General features: G+C 43.1%; 1 protein-coding gene across 5 annotated transcripts in view; it reads right to left on the reverse strand.

The window, feature by feature from the left end:
- The window catches only part of CUX2 (cut like homeobox 2), a 549,861-nt gene that overhangs the window by 521,749 nt on the left and 7,784 nt on the right, over positions 1 to 20,328 (reverse strand). For all 5 annotated transcript variants that reach the window (XM_068245676.1, XM_068245662.1, XM_068245667.1 and 2 more), the window contains exon 3: positions 3,649 to 4,003. In XM_068245676.1, coding sequence (XP_068101777.1) covers positions 3,649 to 3,711 — 63 coding nt within the window. In that variant the 5' untranslated portion in view covers positions 3,712 to 4,003. The remainder of the gene's footprint in view (positions 1 to 3,648; positions 4,004 to 20,328) is intronic.

Consider the following 20,328-nt stretch of genomic DNA (forward strand, 5'->3'; position numbering starts at 1 on the left):
CAGTGCAGCCGGCAACCCTGTATTGATCTGAAACATATCTATGCGCTTTAAGTCCTACAAGAGAAAAGAGCTGTACAAATGTTATTGTATTGTATTATTAGGTAGTTGGACCCCTGGTGTGGCTATAGCTGCACATTCTATGGCCATCTAACTTGCATGGGTAGGGTAAAGTGACCAGCTGTATGCAGTAAACATAGGTAGAAGCTACCTTAGAATAGAGAGTGTAGTGTGTGGCTATGCACACAACCAAAATGATTTATTTACCTGTTTTCCATAAAAAGTAGGTGTATGCAAAACATCATTTTCATAAAATAAGCAATACTGTAGAGTGTGTAAATAATAACTACAAGCAATAAGGCAGTGCACAGAACTGGAATAAAGTGAAAGGAGATTTCTGTTTACTTACACTGCTGCAGGATGAATTCTGATTGGTTAATGTTGATTACAGCCTGCTGCCACAGGAAACCATATGGCAGATGTTTAGCAAGTCAGGATGAGCCTACCAATATAAATGTCTGGAGCCAGTCATGCCAATTTAGGAATCAGTAGGCAGTAATGCCAGAAATAATGAATCAGCAGCACCTTTAAATGATTTAATTGGCCATGGTCAGTGAAATTATGCATGGAAGCTATAGATAGACAGAAGTCTCTTTAAATATCTGCCCGTTTCCCGTCTATGATCCACATACAATTTTAAAATCAGCTCAAGTCGAGACCCTAAAACGATCATCATTCAAAAGTGGTGATTTGTGCTTTTTATGGCTTAGTAAAAACACAATCCTTTTCTAATAAACAGCCAAGCAGCCAGCACATCAGCCATCAGCAGAACGTTATCCATTTGTACTCATGAACCTCAGCAGTTTTGTGTTGGGATATTAAAAAAAAAAAAAAGTCATTTTCCTAAAAGCCTTAAAGTGTTATTGCTGGATATAGAACACTCTTTGTTCAATAAAAGGAACTTATGTGTGTTTTGTCCCTCTCCGACGCATTTGTATGTTGTGATTTCCTTGAGGGATAAGCTTGTTTAATATCCATGTAAATGAGCCGCTACACAGCAGTTTGAGATTAAACAATGCAAGTCATTTTCCCTCTAGTATATGTGCAGAGCCACCAGAAAACAATAAGGGGTGATGGTATACTATATGCATTACGCAAATACACACCAAGGCTTTGCCATCAGGTCAGCTCTTTTTATACATTAGAACAAAAGCCTTATTGGTAATTTCACAGACCAATACCGCTACAGCTGCATTCAGAATTAGGTGACCCAAAGAGGACTGAAAGGGGTCATTTTAATCTAATAAAATGTATAGCTCCAGCAAGCTTAAAAACAGAGGCAGCCAATCGCGGCACTAAAAGCCTGCAGAGTAAAGGTTAGAGCACTGAATATTAGTTGCTTAATGAAAATGTTGTTAACTGACATTCAGGGATGAATGAATCCAAATACCAGGGCAAGTTGAAATCCTCCAGACCTGAATAACAATAGGAGGATCGCAGCCAGCCCAGAGCACATCTGAACCTGCTCCTGCTTTCTCACATATCTGCTTGCCATGCTCTTGTCATTCCTCATGTTACAGAACATCAATCATATATAAAGAGACCCTGCCCTGAGAATGCCCAGGTCTGATTTACAAACATTAGCAGGGAATACAGCTACTGTTTCCCATATCTGCCAGCAAGTGCAAAGCAGACATTCATAAACAAGAGCCTCCTCTGCAAGTATTACATTTCACCTATAGGTTATACACACACACACACACACACACACACACACACACACACACACACACACACACACACACACACACACACACACACACACACACACACACACACACACACACACACACACACACACACACACACACGTACACACACACACACACACACACACACACACACACACACACACACACACACACACACACACACCTTTCCAATTAAGTTGCTTCAGCTAGTTCTCTGCTCACAGATGAATTAAAGTGGAGTAATATTATACACATCAGACTGTATATATATTAATGTACAACATAGAGAGTTGTATGGCTAATTGGCTATGCATAACTTTATTAAAAGCATTGCCTACACAGCTGTCATCAGAAATACTGGTTTCCTGTGTGGTTTATGTTTCTTTTAAGTAAAGCTAAACGGGTTAATTAGATCCATAGGACAAATTATATATTGTATGGTTCTTATGACTGTTAAACAGTTTGTAACTAGATGGCAGATGCAACATCAAACATAGAGCAGTATAAAGTGCAGCAAGCAAAGCATATTAAGTTAATGCAAGCTGAAAAGCAGAGTAGTCCAAGAGATATAGCTCTGTAGTGAACATCAATCATCCGGCTCACTCTCCCATCAATACATGAACTTCAGCATTCCTAGGTAACACAACTTCTTCAGCAGCGCATGGCAAAAGGCTGTGGACAGCCAGGCAAGGAAAGAGTTAAAGCCATGTTCCTCTGACATGAAAACAAGCCTGAGTTCAGGACCTGGGATAAGAGTAGTGATACCCATTCACATGCTAAGATGTTTGCAGCTGGAAACAAAAGGGCAGATTTAACCAATTCAAGTACAGGAGTAAAAAGTGGTGCAAGTCAGGAGGAAAAGTGAAGTAGCTGTTCAGAATGATCGCTCAGAATTCTTGCTCTGAGCATCTGCTCCACTTTTGCTCCAGTTTTTCTCCAATCTTCCTTTGACTGGTCTCAATGTCTGCCCCAATGGGCGGTAAACTTACAGTCTTGTACCGGATGATATGTTGAGGTTTTTGAAGAACAGTGTTTTCACGTGATGTGTATTTTTGGCAATAAATTATAGCAAGGCTTCTGCAACTTTAAAGAGATCACATGTGCAATATTAGATGGATGGCAGTGAATGATTAACCTGCAGCTCCACATTTAGCCAAATGTAATGCTACAGATCCTTCTTTCAAAATCTAGGCTTTTACTCAGCCAAATACTTAGGGTCTGTCATAAATTCAAGTTTTATCATAGACACTAAGGCAAGTATCATAACAAAATATCCCACAATTCTTCTCTTCAGAGTGACTGTGTACCATCTGCATGAAACACACTGAAGTGTAGGATGCCCAGAACTGTATTTTAAAATTAAATCAGAATATGCCTCAGAGAAACGATTCCCACTCACATGATCCCAGAAACATAAGTGTCCTCCTGTATCTTGGTTAAGTTACAACATGAGCTAGCAGAATTAAGAGACAATGAGGGTCAAGGAGCTCTTTAAAATTGAGTCTGCAGCTCCAGACACAGCTGTAGTTCACTAGAGCATCTGTCACCGGTGTACCAGGCAGGCACAGGAAAAGCACTCCTTAAGACTGGGCATGCCAAACCCTCATGTACTGAATCACCACTTCATTGCCAAGGGGTCTGTGAAACTCTTGTGCTTCCCAGTATCTGCTATTTGGCTGCCCAGCTCAGTCAGACACACACACAGCTCCATGGCTGCACACTGTTCTCTACAGCTGCTGCTGAATCAATGACTGAACTGAACAAAGGCAAAGAGAAGATCAATTCCTAATACGTTATCAATCCACCAGTTTCCCTCCTCCCACTCCACCACCGCCCCTGCAACCCGGTCCCCTACGTCTATGTACCCCACAACCCCAAAGACAGCATCCCCTGCACCTACCTGCAGCCGTCGCAGATCAAACCTCTTCCAATATTGGAACATTGATCCCACATTAGTAGCCATCTTGGGGGATATTGAAGCGATATTGTCTGTGTAGGGTTTTTTTTTCCTCTCCCACCTCACACAGGCTGGACTCAATCTCCGGGGTGGACCAGTCTCTCCTCTCCCCCTCGTCACTTAATCCTGTTTCGCTGATTCAAAGCCACCCATTCAGAAGAGTGCATTGTTTGTAATCCCCAAAGTGCAGCAGCCTTTTCCTCAAGTCTCCGGGTCACCCCGGGACTGATTTGCAAGAACTTGATTTTTTTTTCCGCAAAACTTATCAATAGTGACGTCACGTGTGGATCGATTCAGCCTAGGAGAGAGGGAGGGAATGTGCAATTCAATTAACATGTGTGGTTTGAGATGCTGTGGGATAATAAATTCTCCCCTCCCTCCTCAGCTGTCTGCTGGTATAGGCTGCATATACTGAGGGCAGGGCAGTCTGTGCAGGGGGTGTGCACAGTCCCTCGCTGTCTTGTGATATACCATGCATATATTGAGAAGGGCAGCCTGTGCAAAGGGGTGTGCACAGTTACTGGCTGTCTGGTGGTATATGCTGCATATATTAAGAGTGGCAGCCTGTGCAGGGGGGTTGTACACTCAGCCTGCCTCTCTGCTGCTATATACTGCATATACTGAGCAGAACAGCTTGTGCTGGGCTGTACAATGGCCCTTGCTGCCTGGAGTATTTACTAAATAATATACCGGTACTAATTCCTGCTCTGCCTGGGCCAGTTTCTAGAAAGGATATTTTGACAAATAAAACAAAGATATACAAAATAATTACTGATGACTGATTAAGTTAAACAAGAATCAAAACCTTTCTATGACTTATTGGAATATTTTTTTGCAAAACGACATTCTAGGGCCCTTATTTGCTTGTAGAAATATGCAATTGTAAACATTTAAATAACAAATATTCATCGTTTACACTGAAGCAGTATGGCTAAACTGTATCTGAAAACAGCATATTTATTATTCTGGAGCCCATTCATCATATCTATGTGTTACCAGTGTATTTTCAGTATATATATATATATATATATATATATATATATATATATATATATATATATGCTATTTAGTATTTAGGTTCAGTTCCCTAAATGCCTTGAAAGACACACACAGCGCTTGTGTTTCAGTTACTTATGCAAGTGTTTTTTTGTGTTTAACATTAGCATCAGAAGCATGCAGCAAATATTCTCAGAATATACTCAGTAGGCACTGCTGATGTTTTTGAACATTTGCATCCAATTCGCACATTTGTATTTAAACTCATTTGTGTTTAAACCAGGTGCAAATGCTGCAGGTCAAAACACCATATTCACAAGATTCACAAAAGCCACATACAGATGTATGGCAGTTCTGCTTGAAGAGGAACTGCAGTGAAAAAAGTAATGAAAAAGTGCTTAATTTTTACAACAATTATTTCTAAATTATTTAGTCCATGTTTGCCCATTCTAAAATCTTTCCTCTCCCCGATTTACATTTTGACATTTATCACATTGGTGAGTGGAAAACAGCTGTTATTTCCCACAATGCAACAAGGCTCCCACAGTGTGATGTCAGCACAGTGTGATGTCAGTACCTAGGTGCTGACATTACACTGTGGGAGGGGTTTCACCACAATATCAGCCATACAGAGCCCCCTGGTGATCCATTTAAGAAAAGGTAAAGATATATTTTGGGAAAAGGGGTATCAGTTACTGATTGGGATGACGTTCAATTCTTGGTTGCAGTTCCTCTTTAAAGCAGAACTGTAGATTCAAATTAAACACATTGTTTCACTTACCTGGGGCTTCTGCAAGCCCCCAGCAGCTGTCCTGTCCCACGCCGAGTCTCCGTTCCCCCGCCGCCGCTCCGTTCTGTACCTCGACTTGTAAGTCGATGCCAGCACAGCCCTGCCAAGCGTATCCTTTCTTCGCGTTCCCCTCTGCAATAGCAGGGAACGCGAAGAAAGGATGCGCGTGGCCAGAGCCACGCAGTCGCAGTGGCCCGGCGGCGAAACTGAAAGTAGCTGGCGGCGGGAGAACGGAGGCTTGTCGAGGAGCGGCGCGGGACAGGACGGCTGCTGGGGGCTTGGGGAAGCTCCAGGTAAGTGAAACAATGTGTTTAATAGGAATCTACAGTTCCGCTTTAAAGAGAGCCTGAAGTGGGCTCATGAAATGAAAAAAAAAAAAAATAGGCTACCTGATCCGGGGGGCTGAGCGGATCAGGTAGCCTCCAAAACCACCGCTCCTGTGGGCCGCAATGGCCCACTTTCACTTTCGTGACCTCTGGGTCGTGACGCTGGAATGAGAGATTCATTCTATTATTCACAGTGTGCAGGGAGGTGGTGGAGTGGCAGGGGGTGCGGTCACGGAGAGCTGCCCAATGGCAGCTCTGGAAACCCTGCAGGAATGCCCCTGGTCGGTGTTTTGAACAGGGAATCTCCCACGTTTACCTCCGAGATAGCAACAAATATTGTTGCTAATCTCCGGGGGCTATAGCGCGGCAGTGGGGGGGCAGAGAGTGGCAGTGTGGAGACCCAGAGGCATGTCATGAGGCAGAGAACATCTGCTTTCCATAAAACCACCTCGGGTTCTCTTTAACCACTTAAGGGTCCTAGGCCTTAAACCCCCCTAAACACCAGGCCCTTTTTGCTGCACTGGGCTGTGCAGGCTTTTCAGCCTCCTGCACAGCCCAGCTTGGGAGCCCAGCGATCGGACTCACCTCTTATTTTTGTCCCTAAGGGGACATGCCGCCAGAGGTGTCCGATCGCTGCTGCACTTTTTTTTTGGGGGGGGGGGGCTCATAGAGGCTCTCTCTTGCTCTGTCCCCCTCCCTCTCCTTCCTCCCTTTCCTCCGCCTGCAGGATTGAACAGGACGGCCATCCGTCCTGATCTCCGCCTCTCATAGGCATCAGCCTATGAGAGGGTAGGGGGGAGACAGAGAGCGCTCCGATGGTGCATTAACCAAGTATTACTTTGCACACTTTAAAATAATTAGACTTACAATGTCTTAGTAGCTGTATGGCGTTTCTCGCTCAAATCGTCCGGTGGTTGTTCTCAGCCTAATCCAGCCTGGCCAGGGCTGGCGGTGTAGATGGTAACACTAGGGAACGACCGTCCGGGGAGAGCAGCGCCTAGCTTCTGCCACCTTACGTCACTACCGGTTTCGGCGAAAAACCACGCCTTCCTCAGGTGACCTTTGCAGCAGGCGGCTGGGTCTATATAGACGCGCCCTCATGGCAACTGTTGCCAGTGGGCGGCAATTAAAATTCAACCAACTTTATTATAACAACTTTAAAAAGCATTTTTACGTGAACCATTACTAACTTAAAAACTGACAGCTCCTAGATATTAAAGGAACAACATCCAAATATAAACATCCTATAGCTAGATGGCACTCTGCATCCCTGCCAACTGTCACAGGACTATACATATATATATATACACATACATATCTTTGGGGTACTTCTTATCACTATGCACATTCATCGCTATCTCGTCGCCACAGCAATGTCTTTTCAGACCTTACTGAGGACTAGAAAAAAAGGAAACTCATAAAAATATATAAAAAATATATATATAAAAAATGTGTAAAAAAATATATGTAGAAACATGTATTTGTGCGAGGTTCAAGGTGATCACACAGGTCATTCACGTGCTTTCTATTCCTTGATTTACACTGATTTGCAGGTACAGGGAGAGGTTTTAACCCTTTTTTGCAAGAGAACCCCCACCAGATACATCTAGGTATATTAAAATATTTCTGCTCAATAAAAAACTTAAAAAGTACATAAGAACAGGTCCTGCATTAGGGCTCAGACAATATTTAAACACTACCCTGGACCGTATAATAAATCCTAAATAATATTGTTAATCCTTGATTCTTCAATTCTCGGAAGGAAAGGTTAAGACCTTACTGCAGGTAATATTCTATATATTCAGCAATCACCTTCCAACCCAATCTACCTTCAACATTTAGCTGATCCCAACAGGACTGGACACTAAAAAACTTAACTCTAGAAAACTATCAACCAGCAGACAACACTTGCTACTGGTATATCGTACATGGATGGAAAACATTGCGGATTATCATAAGCTATCAGGTATATTCCACTATTAATAATCGGTATACTAATGTATTTAGGTGATCACACATGGTACAAGGCTATTGTATTGTGAATAAAGCACTAACTCCAGCATTCATATCAGACTCTACTGCGGTCAAAAATGGTCATATGTGCTCCATCAGGAGGAATTGTAGTCAGGACACAGACTATGAAAAACAGTCAAACATCTTAAAAACCAAATTTAAAGAGAAAGGCTATAAGGAGGACTCTATCCATGCAGCCATCTCGGAATATCACAGCACTAATGACGATAAAAAAGAAGAAGAATCTGACCTAACCAATGTTTTCCATCCATGTACGATATACCAGTAGCAAGTGTTGTCTGCTGGTTGATAGTTTTCTAGAGTTAAGTTTTTTAGTGTCCAGTCCTGTTGGGATCAGCTAAATGTTGAAGGTAGATTGGGTTGGAAGGTGATTGCTGAATATATAGAATATTACCTGCAGTAAGGTCTTAACCTTTCCTTCCGAGAATTGAAGAATCAGGGATTAACAATATTATTTAGGATTTATTATACGGTCCAGGGTAGTGTTTAAATATTGTCTGAGCCCTAATGCAGGACCTGTTCTTATGTACTTTTTAAGTTTTTTATTGAGCAGAAATATTTTAATATACCTAGATGTATCTGGTGGGGGTTCTCTTGCAAAAAAGGGTTAAAACCTCTCCCTGTACCTGCAAATCAGTGTAAATCAAGGAATAGAAAGCACGTGAATGACCTGTGTGATCACCTTGAACCTCGCACAAATACATGTTTCTACATATATTTTTTTACACATTTTTTATATATATATTTTTTATATATTTTTATGAGTTTCCTTTTTTTCTAGTCCTCAGTAAGGTCTGAAAAGACATTGCTGTGGCGACGAGATAGCGATGAATGTGCATAGTGATAAGAAGTACCCCAAAGATATGTATGTGTATATATATATGTATAGTCCTGTGACAGTTGGCAGGGATGCAGAGTGCCATCTAGCTATAGGATGTTTATATTTGGATGTTGTTCCTTTAATATCTAGGAGCTGTCAGTTTTTAAGTTAGTAATGGTTCACGTAAAAATGCTTTTTAAAGTTGTTATAATAAAGTTGGTTGAATTTTAATTGCCGCCCACTGGCAACAGTTGCCATGAGGGCGCGTCTATATAGACCCAGCCGCCTGCTGCAAAGGTCACCTGAGGAAGGCGTGGTTTTTCGCCGAAACCGGTAGTGACGTAAGGTGGCAGAAGCTAGGCGCTGCTCTCCCCGGACGGTCGTTCCCTAGTGTTACCATCTACACCGCCAGCCCTGGCCAGGCTGGATTAGGCTGAGAACAACCACCGGACGATTTGAGCGAGAAACGCCATACAGCTACTAAGACATTGTAAGTCTAATTATTTTAAAGTGTGCAAAGTAATACTTGGTTAATGCACCATCGGAGCGCTCTCTGTCTCCCCCCTACCCTCTTGTTTCTACAGTAACTGGCTCCATCCAGTACAAGAGAGCCGCACCGGGTGCATTAAAAAGGGCCATAACTGATCTGTTGAGCGCAAGTAATAACACTGTTTTTTATCAGCCTATGAGAGGATGGGGAACCCCGGCCAATCAGAGGCCGGGGATCGCCTATCTCGTACAGCGCTGCTGGAGACCGCAGTGCTGTACGGATGTAAACAAAGGGGATTTCTTTCCCCTTTAGTTTACAAACAGCCTGTTAGCCGTGATTGGCGGCCAGCAGGCTGATCACGGAGTGGAGCTCCGTGAAACCTGGAGGGAACGATCGCACATGCGCGCGACCGTTCCCTGGGATACCACACCTCCAGGACTTAACAACAATTGGCGTTTGAGCTGCCGCCGCGGTCATGCCCATTGGCGTGACGCGGTCATTAGGTAAAGAGAATCTGTAAGAAAAAAAGTGCCCCTATAAGGTACTTAGGGGAAAGCCTCTGGATCCTAATGAAGCTTCCCCTAACGTCCTAAGTCCCTTCGTTTCAGCGCTGTCAGCCACAGAAAAGCTTGTCAGCGGTGCTGGGCTTCAGGATCACAACAATCTAGTGTGAGCCTCCCGTGCAGGCGCAGTAGTGGTTTTCCTTCTGCTCTGGCAGAAATAGTCCATCCTGATCGGATCCACTCTATTGCGCAGGCGTGCGGTGTTTGTGCATGCGCAGTAAAGCGCATCTGTTCGGACTGAGCTATTTCCGCCTGAGCCTGAAAGAAAACCGCTACTGCACCTGCGCGGGAGGCTCACACAAGATTGTTATGATCCTGGAACCCCAGCAGATCTTCGGCGGCCGGCAGCACTGGAACGGAGGAGGACGGGGGAAGCCTCATTAGGATCCAGAGGCCTACCCCTCCTGAAGTAAGTACCCCATAGGGCAATTTTGTTTCTAACAAATTCTCTTTAAGGGCTGGTTCACACTGGCATTGAAACGGCACAAATCGTTAATTCAAATGAATGAACAGCTCTTTTTAAATGCTGGTACTGGCTTTTCCCATCGTCCCTGCAAAACGGCATGCTCCACCCCATCATTTCGTTTGGCCTGATCTAATCAGCACTTCTGTGTTCCCCTGTAGGGGTCAAAACGTGATGCGCTTACTGAATAATAGGAACTGATACCTGATGTTTGCAGGGAAACATTTAGTGAAATGCGCTGCCACTGAAAGCCTGTGTGAACCAGGCCTGAGATTACTGATGTGCAAACATGTTTACAAAAGCAAAGACAGACCCTTACTGTATGTGTGCTTCTAAAGTAGCTGAAATTTATTAAAAGGAAATAATGTGCATTTTTAACTATTTGAAAGCATGTTTAGGAAACTAGCGTTTCTTATAGAAAATGTGAGCATGTGTGCACAGTTTGGGCTGTATGAATGCAAGTAAAACACGTGTACTGATGTAAATACATGGATGTGAGAGGCCCAAAGAAATATTTTACCAGCACAATCATTTTTAGAGTACAGTGTGTTTACTATCTATAACATACATATCTGTTCTTGTTACTTTACACAAAAATGTCGCAAATTAGTCAAAATTAGTCACCTAAAATTCCAGGAGTGTCACAAATATTGAAAGAGGTCTATTCTTATTTATGTTCAAATAATTATAAAAAGGTGTCTGCTCAAACTTCCAAATAAATAGCCTGTGTATAGCCAGCCATAAGGCTACAGGCTATGCAAGGCCTAGTACCCACTGTTGGAGCCTTGCGACAGATTGCAAAGCACCAGCAATATACAAAATCATGCAATTTTACAGCTATAGCCAGAGTGATCACAAATTTGGCCCTGCAGAACGCTCTGGAATCGCTCCAAAAATGCTGCAGCTCAATCGCCAAACACAAGCGTTGCAGTGGAACCAACCTCGTAGGGTTCCACTGCCATAGCGCTTTGCCCATTGTCGGTGATCAGCAAACGCTTCTAAAGAACTGCTAGGGGGCCCCAGGCCATATATCGCTTCTGTCCATATGGTGCTACAGCATATATTACTTATATAGTGCAGGGCAGCCTACAAATGGGGAATGTTGACTACTGCTGTCTACATACATATAAGAGTAGCATCAGCAGAGGGTGCACCCAAATCCCAGTTGTGAGGTGCAGCATATACTGAGAATCCAGGAAGTCAGCACTGTCCATGAGTGCTTCTAGCAGGTTATTTTAAAGAGGAACTTTAACCCAGGATTGAACTTCACCCCAATCAGTAGCTGATACCCCCTTTCCCAGGAGAAATCTTTTCCTTTTCTAGAACAGATTGTCAGGGACATCTGTATGGCTGACATTGTGGTGAACCCCCTCCCACAGTATACATATAAAAAACAACATCCAAGCTTATCACATGGTTAGTAGGTGTGTTTATAGATAATGGCAGTTGGTGCTGTCATGTTTTTCATGTCTGTCCGTAGTAAGGAAAATGACCCACAGCCTTTTGGTGGATCAATACACAGAATATATCAATCTTTTCTTGATCTATTTTCTAATTTCTAATTTTGCAATGTATTGATTTGCTCCTAACCAGACATAATTCAGCTGCCAGCTATTGCTGCCAGTGGAATTACGCTGTTTTTAAAGTAATTTGGGCTCTATCTTTTGAAGGCACCCAAATTACTGTCTGAGTGCCACTATAGTCATAATTCACATTACGACCTTTGGCAGCGCATGGTGCGCCCAAATTTCCTTGCGCCATTTTGAGCTGTTCAATCTTATGAACCTCTTCTTGATGCACAAACATTTCTCAAAATGGTAACTTCATCCCTAAGCATAGCTGCTGATCATTAAAGAGAAACCATAACCAAGAACTGAACTTCACCCGATCAGTAGCTGATACCCCCTTTCCCATGAGAAATCTATTGCTTTTCTCAAATGGATCATCAGGGGGCTCTGTATGGCTGATTTTGGGGTGAAACCCCTCCCACAGTGTGATGTCAGCACCTCACAGCTCTGAGATCCTGACATCACACTGTGGGAGCCTTGTTGCATTGTAGGAAATAGCTGTTTCTGACAGCATCTCCTTTCAGTGACATCACCTGCCAGCAGTAAAAATGTCACCATGTGATAAATGTCTGAATGTAAATCAGAGTGATGAAAGATTTTACAACGAGCAATCACTGACTAAACCATTTATACATAGTTATTGTAAAAATTAAGCACTTTATTACATTATTTTCACTGGAGTTCCTCTTTAAATCAGTGTCTATGTTATCTTGGTAGACTCCAGCATTTAAACCAGAGGAGCCCGCACTTTTTCAGCTTATGAGCTGCTTCGAAAATTATGAATTGAAAATGATCTACCTGGTAGAATCTACCTACATATACCGCATATTAACAAGGTGTAAAAATATAACCTAGGAGAAAACTCAGGAAAAAATGTTAATTACATATGGGCCAATGTTTCTAAATGTATTACTCCCTTCCTTGCAACATCATAATCCTCTACACTGCTGTGGAACACCTCAGGACAGCATATCGTGCTAACCTCATCCAAGTCAGAGAGAGCATGACCTGTATGTCACTCAGATGGGCAGTGTGGAATCTACCCGAAACTCCTTTGTGATCTACCAGTAAATCACGATCTACCTAATGGGAACCCCTAATTTAAACCCTATTTATATTTCATAGTGTGCCACTGGTCATTCTGTACTGTCCACACCAAAGTAAACCGTGATGATGAGAGAGTTGTGGCAGCTGAGAGACAGTATAGCAAGGGAATGGTGGTACATAGAGAACGTTGGTCAATAGAGAGTGGTCAGTGAGGGAGGGGCCGGGGACAGAGAGCAGGGTCCAACAAACAGTAGGAGAGAGCATTGGTGGACAGACAGTTTGTGAAAGTGGATGGTTATCAGAGAGGGATAGAGCAGTTGTCTTGTCTTACAGGCTCTGCTGATCCAGTGTTTGAAGGCTACTCCTAAGGGTGTAACTAGATATCCAGCAGTCCTACTGTAAACTTTACATTATGCCACCCCTCCCCAACCTCACAACGCTTGCCCAGGCCACAAGCCCCTTCTTCCAGTGTTAGCCCCCATGCTAATCTCTTACCATCACCTCTACTCCCCTCTCACAACTCAGTATTGCCTCGATGCCACCGTCATTCACTACAGCATAGCCTCTTTCCACTACATTACACAAAAGACCTTAAGATGTCATTGATGTTAAAGGGGGCAATACATAGTATTAAGAACTTGGGTATGTAAACTTTTTATCAGGGTCATTTGGGCAGTTTGTGTAGTGATTATGATTTAAAAAGAGTAAACACATTTCTTTGACAATAAATGGCAATTAATGCACTGTAAATTCATATGAACTTTTTCTTTCCTCCACTAAGAACCACCACAACACCTCTAGTGATCGAGGTTACAAGCTGTGAGTAACTGAACGGAACAGAGACACTGAAGGGAATGGAGCAGCTGATTTGTGATGTATCAGCTTCTCAAGGAACACATTACACTTTTTTACAGTATGTTTAACCTTCCCAGCGTTCAATTTCCCCAGGATTTCTGTGCAAACAGTGATAAAATTTATTTTTAAAACTTTTTTTTCCCTGTAACTTGCCAAAATGTGTCAAACAAGGGTCTAGTATACAGTGCAGGAGAGTATTGATGTGTATGCATGTTTATACTGTTCACAGCATGTTTTTTTGAACGGACATTTCTGTCCATACCGCTAGGGAGGTTAAAGTACCCCTGAACCATTTTTTAAATTATACTTTAATGCTGCTTTAGTTGTGGTGCTGGGACAATATGTCACAACACCATCCTCCCTCTCAAGCACCCCCCCCCCCCCCCGTGTTTCCTGCTCTGCTAGCCGTGGATAATGGGTAGGGAGGAAATGTCAGTTCTTCCTCCTCTCTACCCGTCTTTAGTCCCACCCCCTCCACTCACCACTATTTGTTCCTGTGTTCTATTACTGCACACAGCATGGAGAAGATGCGCTGTGTGTGGTCTTGTGGTAATTAAGGTCAGAACGATGTACTAATACAGCTACTAGTACACTATCGTTCTGACCTTAATTACCACAAGACCACACTCAGCGCAGCTCCCCAGCACACTTTGTACTGCAACACAACATAGTAACCATTAGCAGCAAGTGGAGGGGGCAGGACTAAGGACAGGCAGACAGGAGGAAGTACTGACACTTCCTCTCCGCCCATCATTGACGTTTTGCTCAAGTTGAATATTTCATCTGAGCAGAGTGCGGGGGGGGGGGGGGGGTGTTGGGTGTTTGGAGGGCACAGGGGGTGCTGGAGCGGGAGGAATATGCTGTGCATATGTCACAGCATCACAAGTGAAAGAAGCATTAAGTATGTAGTTTAATAAACGGTTCAGGGGTACTTTAACAGCCAAGCCGTTCTGCTGGATGACTTAATACGTAAGTACCTTAAATGCATACAGTGGGCATGATTCACTAAGACAAATAGCTTGCCATATCCGAGTTAACACGCCTTATCAGAGATAACACGACTTATCCAAGTTAACACTCCTTATCAGAGATAACACTCCTTATCAAAGTTAACATGCCTTATCAGAGTAGCACAGCTACCGCTACAAACCTGCAGGGGCTCAGGGCAGGACGAGTGGAGATCTCATCATTGCCAATTAGCAGGCATAAGTTTGCAGTGCTTGCTATGCTACTCTGATAAGGCATGTTAACTTTGATAAGGAGTGTTATATCTGATAAAAGAGTGTTAATTTGGGTAAGGCGTGTTATCTCTGATAAGGTGTGTTAACTGGGATAAGGCATGCTATTTGTCTTAGTGAATCAAGCCCAATGTGAGCTGAGTCATAGGAAAGTCTGAACATTAAAGAGGAACTCCAGTCTAAACAAACATACTGCCATTAAGTTACATTAGTTATGTTAATTAAAACAGATAGGTAATATAATCTCTTACCCACACTGTTTTAAAAGAACAGGCAAATGTTTGATTTCATGATAGCAGCCATCTTTTTGGTTGAAAGGAGGTGACAGGGAGCATGAGTCACAGTTCCAACTGTCCTGTGTCCTGAGCACCTCTCCCAGTTCCTAGGCAACGTGAATAACAACATAGAAAATCCCATCATGCTCTGCACAGCATCAGGGGAAAAAAGCCTGGGCTTTTTTTCTTTGATGGGTGGAGCTTAGCTAAAAATGCAGCTAAAATGATGCTTTGGTAAGAAAAACAAAGTTCTGATGCTGTGAAACTGTTAAGGAAACACCAAGCCCTTTCAGTTCTGCTGAGTAGATTTTTAGTCCGGAGGTTCACTTTAACTTCAACTGAGCTGCACACCATTTGTCCTTTCAGTTATAACTGAAAGCAATGAACTTAGGGTAAAAGAAGCCTCAAGGTCCTTTGAGGGCCCGTTTCCACTCTCGCGGAAACGGCCGCGAATCCGCAGAGTTTCCCCGCAGGCAAATCGCGCGGGGAAACTCTGCCATAGGGGACAACGGCGCTGCCGGCCGAATCGCTTGCAGTAGCGATTCGGCCGGAAACCCCCACAGAATTCGCGGCGGAGGCTGCGATTCCCATAGCCGTGCATGGCACGGCTGATGGGAATCGCCTGCGATCCCGCCCACCCGCTCAGTGCCGGCGTGCGTCTACGAGACGCACGCCGCACTAGTGGAAACGAGCCCTTACACTGAATCAGTTGCTTTCAGTTATAACTCTTTCACACTGTACATTGAAAAACTGAAGCTTTTTCCAAATGCACTGATATGGATCAGTTAAAACACATCAGGTTTGTTTTTTTTCAGCCTACAGTTTAAAAGAGGCCTTAACTACTTGAGGACCACATCACGTCGATGGGTGTGATCACGGCGACAGCCCCAGGACCACCTAACGCAGATCGGTGTGCAATCCTGGGGGCGTTTTGCAGGAGATCGCACACCGATGCGCGCGCATCTCTGCTTGGATGACCGAGCTCCGCTCCACCATCAGTCTCCAAGCGGCGATCGCCGATAGGAGTCTGTTAGACTGCCGTTTATTTAGTCTGTACAGCGCTGCAATCTACGGCAATGCTGTACTGTCATAAGCTGACGCCTATCACAGCCGATCGCACTGATTGGCTGGCGGGGGCTGGGAGGGATAAAAAAATAAAGCAAAAATAGGTATATTTATTAGAAAATTAAAGAAATAAATATTAATAAAAAAGTAAATAAATAAAAATCCTGGGAGCGATCCTCGCCCACCAACAGAAAGCTCTGTTGCTGGGCAGAAAAAGGGGGGGGGGGGGAATCACATGTGTGCTGAGTTGTACAGCCCTGCAACGAGGCCTTAAAGCTGCAGTGGTCTGATAAGTAAAAAATGGCCTGGTCACTAGGGGGGTTTAAAGAGAACCAGAGATGAACTTTTCACACAATATAAACATATTAGTCAATAGCTTGTAAAGAATAAATGCTCTACCTCATAATTTCGCCACTCTGGTGTGCCCTTTTTGAGTGTTTTTTATCCATTATCGCTCCAGGAAAAATCCAATATGGCCACCGGCTCATATCCCTTCTGCTTCCGGGTTATGAGTTTTTCTGGATGTGCTGTCTAGGCTCTATGAAACTATAGACAAGTAGGGCTGCTGCTGCAGCCTTTCATCTGTGTGCTTTTAACTTTATTATTCTGGTATGTTGTGTGGCTGTCTGTAGGAAGTGTTTCTCATAGGAATGAAACTGCACAGATAATAATGATGACTGCACAGTGCACACAGATCACACAGCAGCCACACTTGTCTGTTATTCAGAGCTTCTTTCTCAGCAGAGCAGCCCCTCCTATGTCATCAGAGCTCTGAGTATGCAAAGCAGGAAAGCTGAGCCAGGAGGGGCGGGCTTGAAAAGACTTCACAGAAGACTGACTCAGCTATAATGATTCCAGGTCAAACCTAGACTGAATGCTCAGTCGAGGATTCTTATTAAAGCTGATAACAGGCAGATTGAGCAGAGAAGGATAAAACTAAAAGCAGGGTAAGTGTTTACTGCCATGTCTCACTGATAAATGTACAGTAGTAAAATACATGAGGGTGCTTCGTCTCTGTTTTTTTTTAAGTCTGTGGTCCTTAACCCTCCTGGCGGTCAATTAAAACCGCCAGGGGGCAGCGCAGCACTATTTTTTTTTTATCATGTAGCTAGCCTAGCGCTAGCTACATGACAGCCGCTGAGCTGCGGCATCCCCCCACCTCTCCGATCGCCTCCAGCGATCAGGCCCATCAGGAAATCCCGATTTCCATTAGGGCTTCCCCGTCGCCATGGCGACGGGGCAGGATGACGTCATCTACGTCGTGACGTCAAAGGGAGTCCCGATCCACCCCTCAGCGCTGCCTGGCACTGATTGGCCAGGCTGCGCATGGGGTCTGGGGGGCGGCATTGCGCGGCGGGTAGCGGCAAATCGGCGCGGAGTGGCGGCGATCGGGCACTGCACGCAGCTAGCAGAGTGCTAGCTGCGTGTAATAAAAAAAAATTGTGCAAATCGGCCCAGCAGGGCCTGAAAAACCATCTTGCGCGGCATAGCCCGAGCTGAGCTCGGCCTTATCACCTGGAGGGTTAAGTGGTTAAAGGACCACTATCGCGAAAATTGTTAAAATACATGTAAACATATACAAATAAGTACATTTCTTCCAGAGTAACCTCTCTCTCCTATGTTGCTGTCATTTACAGCAGGTAGTAGGAATCTGACAGAACCGACAGGTTTTGAACTAGTCCATCTCTTCATGGGGGATTCTCAAAGTGGCCTTTATCCTATCTAATAAAGTACAAGTGTCCCTGCATCCCATGTCCGTATGTCAGTGCTTTTGCGCTACTGCGCATGTCCTGCACTGAAAAAAGTCGTTGGGACAGGAAGCAGGGGCCAGGAGGCCGAGTGGGTGGGCGTGAGTGCGCGTGTGGGGGCACGCGTGCGTGCAGAGGGCAGGTGCACGCACGCGCGGCGACAGACCTGGAGCCGTTTTTAAACGGGCTTAGGTCACTATGAAAATGATTTATACAATGATGCTGGCCAGCCTCTGTTCTCGCTGCACACTTTTTTTGGCAGTTGGACAGAGCAACCGCCATTCCCAAAGTGCTTTTGAAACTAAATAAAACCATGCCAATCCCCATGAGGAGATGGGGTAGTCCAAAACCTGTCGGTTCTGTCAGATTTCTACTACCTGCTGTAAGTGACAGCAACATGGGAGAAAAGTAATTTATGGCTCATTTTACTCTGGAAGAAATGTACTTCATATTTGCATGGGTTTAACTATTTTCGCCTTTTGGGTTTGACTTTTCCACGCACGATCGTGCATGCGCTGGCGCGCTCCCGTGCAGTCCCCGGTAGAAAATCTGACGGCTTCTTTTCAGAGGCCGCAGTCTTTCTGAAAAAAAAAAACAACAAATTACATCCTCCTTGTAGTTCCTGTGAGCGAGCGTGCTCGCTCACAGGATAGAAAAACAAAAACTCACTGTTGCCATCTTGTGGCCAAATAATAAAACTTCATGCACATACATTTTTAATACAAAAACACACAATAAATTACATTTAAAATTAACTGTTTACCTCTCACCCCCAAAAAATGCCCAAATAAATTTGTTAACTAAAAAATAGATAAAAAAATTACAATTTAAAAAATATATATTTATAAATAGTTACCTAAGGGTCTAAACTTTTTTAATATGCATGTGAGGATACACAACATTTTTTTTTTAAATTATAAGTTTGTAAATAGTGATGGATGCAAAACTAAAAAAATGCACCTTTATTTCCAAATAAAATATTGGCGCCATATATTGTGATAGAGACATAATTTAAATGGTGTAATAACCGGGACAAATGGGCAAATAAAATACGTGGGTTTTAATTATGGTAGCATGTATTATTTTAAAGCTATAATGTCAGAAAACTGAGAAAAATATTTTTTTCTCCATTTTTTTCTTAATATTCCTGTTAAAATGCATTTACAAAAAAATAATTCTTAGCAAATGTACCACCCAAAGAAAGCCTAATTGGTGGCGGAAAAAACAAGATATAGATCAATTCATTGTGATAAGTAGTGATAAAGTTATTGGCAAATGAATAGGAGGTGAAAATTGCTCGGCTGCATAAGTAGAAAAACGACTGAGGGCTGAAGTGGTTAAATGCATTTTAAATATTACAATTTTCATGATAGTGGTCCTTTAAAAATAAAAAATGACAGGCAACAGTATTAACCCATTCAGGTTCCGTCGTTTTCACGTGAGAAATGTTCACCTCCCATTCATTAGCCTATAACTTTATCACAACTTATCACAATGCACTGATCTATATCTTGTTTTTTCCCCCACCAATTAGGCTTTCTTTGGGGGGTACATTTTGCTAAGAGCCACTTTACTGTAAATGCATTTTAACAGGAAGAATAAGAAAAAAATGGAAAAATTCATTATTTCTCAGTTTTCAGCCATTATAGTTTTAAAATAATACATGCCTCCATAATTAAAACTCGCGTATTGTATTTGTCCATATGTCCCGGTTATTACACCGTTAAAATTATGTCCCTATCACAATGTATGGCGACAATATTTTATTTGGAAATAAAGGTGCATTTTTTCCATTTTGCATCTATCACTATTTACAAGTTTAAAATAAAAAAAATATAGAAATATTTCATCTTTACATTGATATTTAAAAAGTTTAGACCCTTAGGTAAATATTTACATGTTTTTTTTATTGTAATGGTTTTTTTTTTTTAATAGTAAACATTTTATTTGGGTAGTTTTGGGAGGGTGGGAGGTAAACAATAGATTTATAATGTAAATGTGTGTTAATTTTAATTTTTTTTTTTTACAGGTGTAGTATTACTTTTTGGCCACAAGATGGCGGCCATGAGTTTGTTTACATGACGTCACTCTAAGCGTAGCACACGCTTAGAGTGACGCATCGGGAAGGAGACGGCCAGAAAAAGCTCAGCTTCCTAGAGAAGCTGTCGCTTTTTCAGCGGGGGAGAGGAATCAATGATCGGGCTCCATAGCCCGATACATTGATTCCTTGACTACCGAATCCGTGGCCGGGAGTGCGCGTGCACGATCGGCCGCGGGGGCGCGTGGTAGCGCGCATGGTTTCTGGACGTAGAAACTAAGTCCAGGAACCAAAATAGGTTAAGCTT

The sequence above is a fragment of the Hyperolius riggenbachi genome, chromosome 1 (assembly GCF_040937935.1).
Source record: "Hyperolius riggenbachi isolate aHypRig1 chromosome 1, aHypRig1.pri, whole genome shotgun sequence".
Classification (NCBI taxonomy): domain Eukaryota; kingdom Metazoa; phylum Chordata; class Amphibia; order Anura; family Hyperoliidae; genus Hyperolius; species Hyperolius riggenbachi.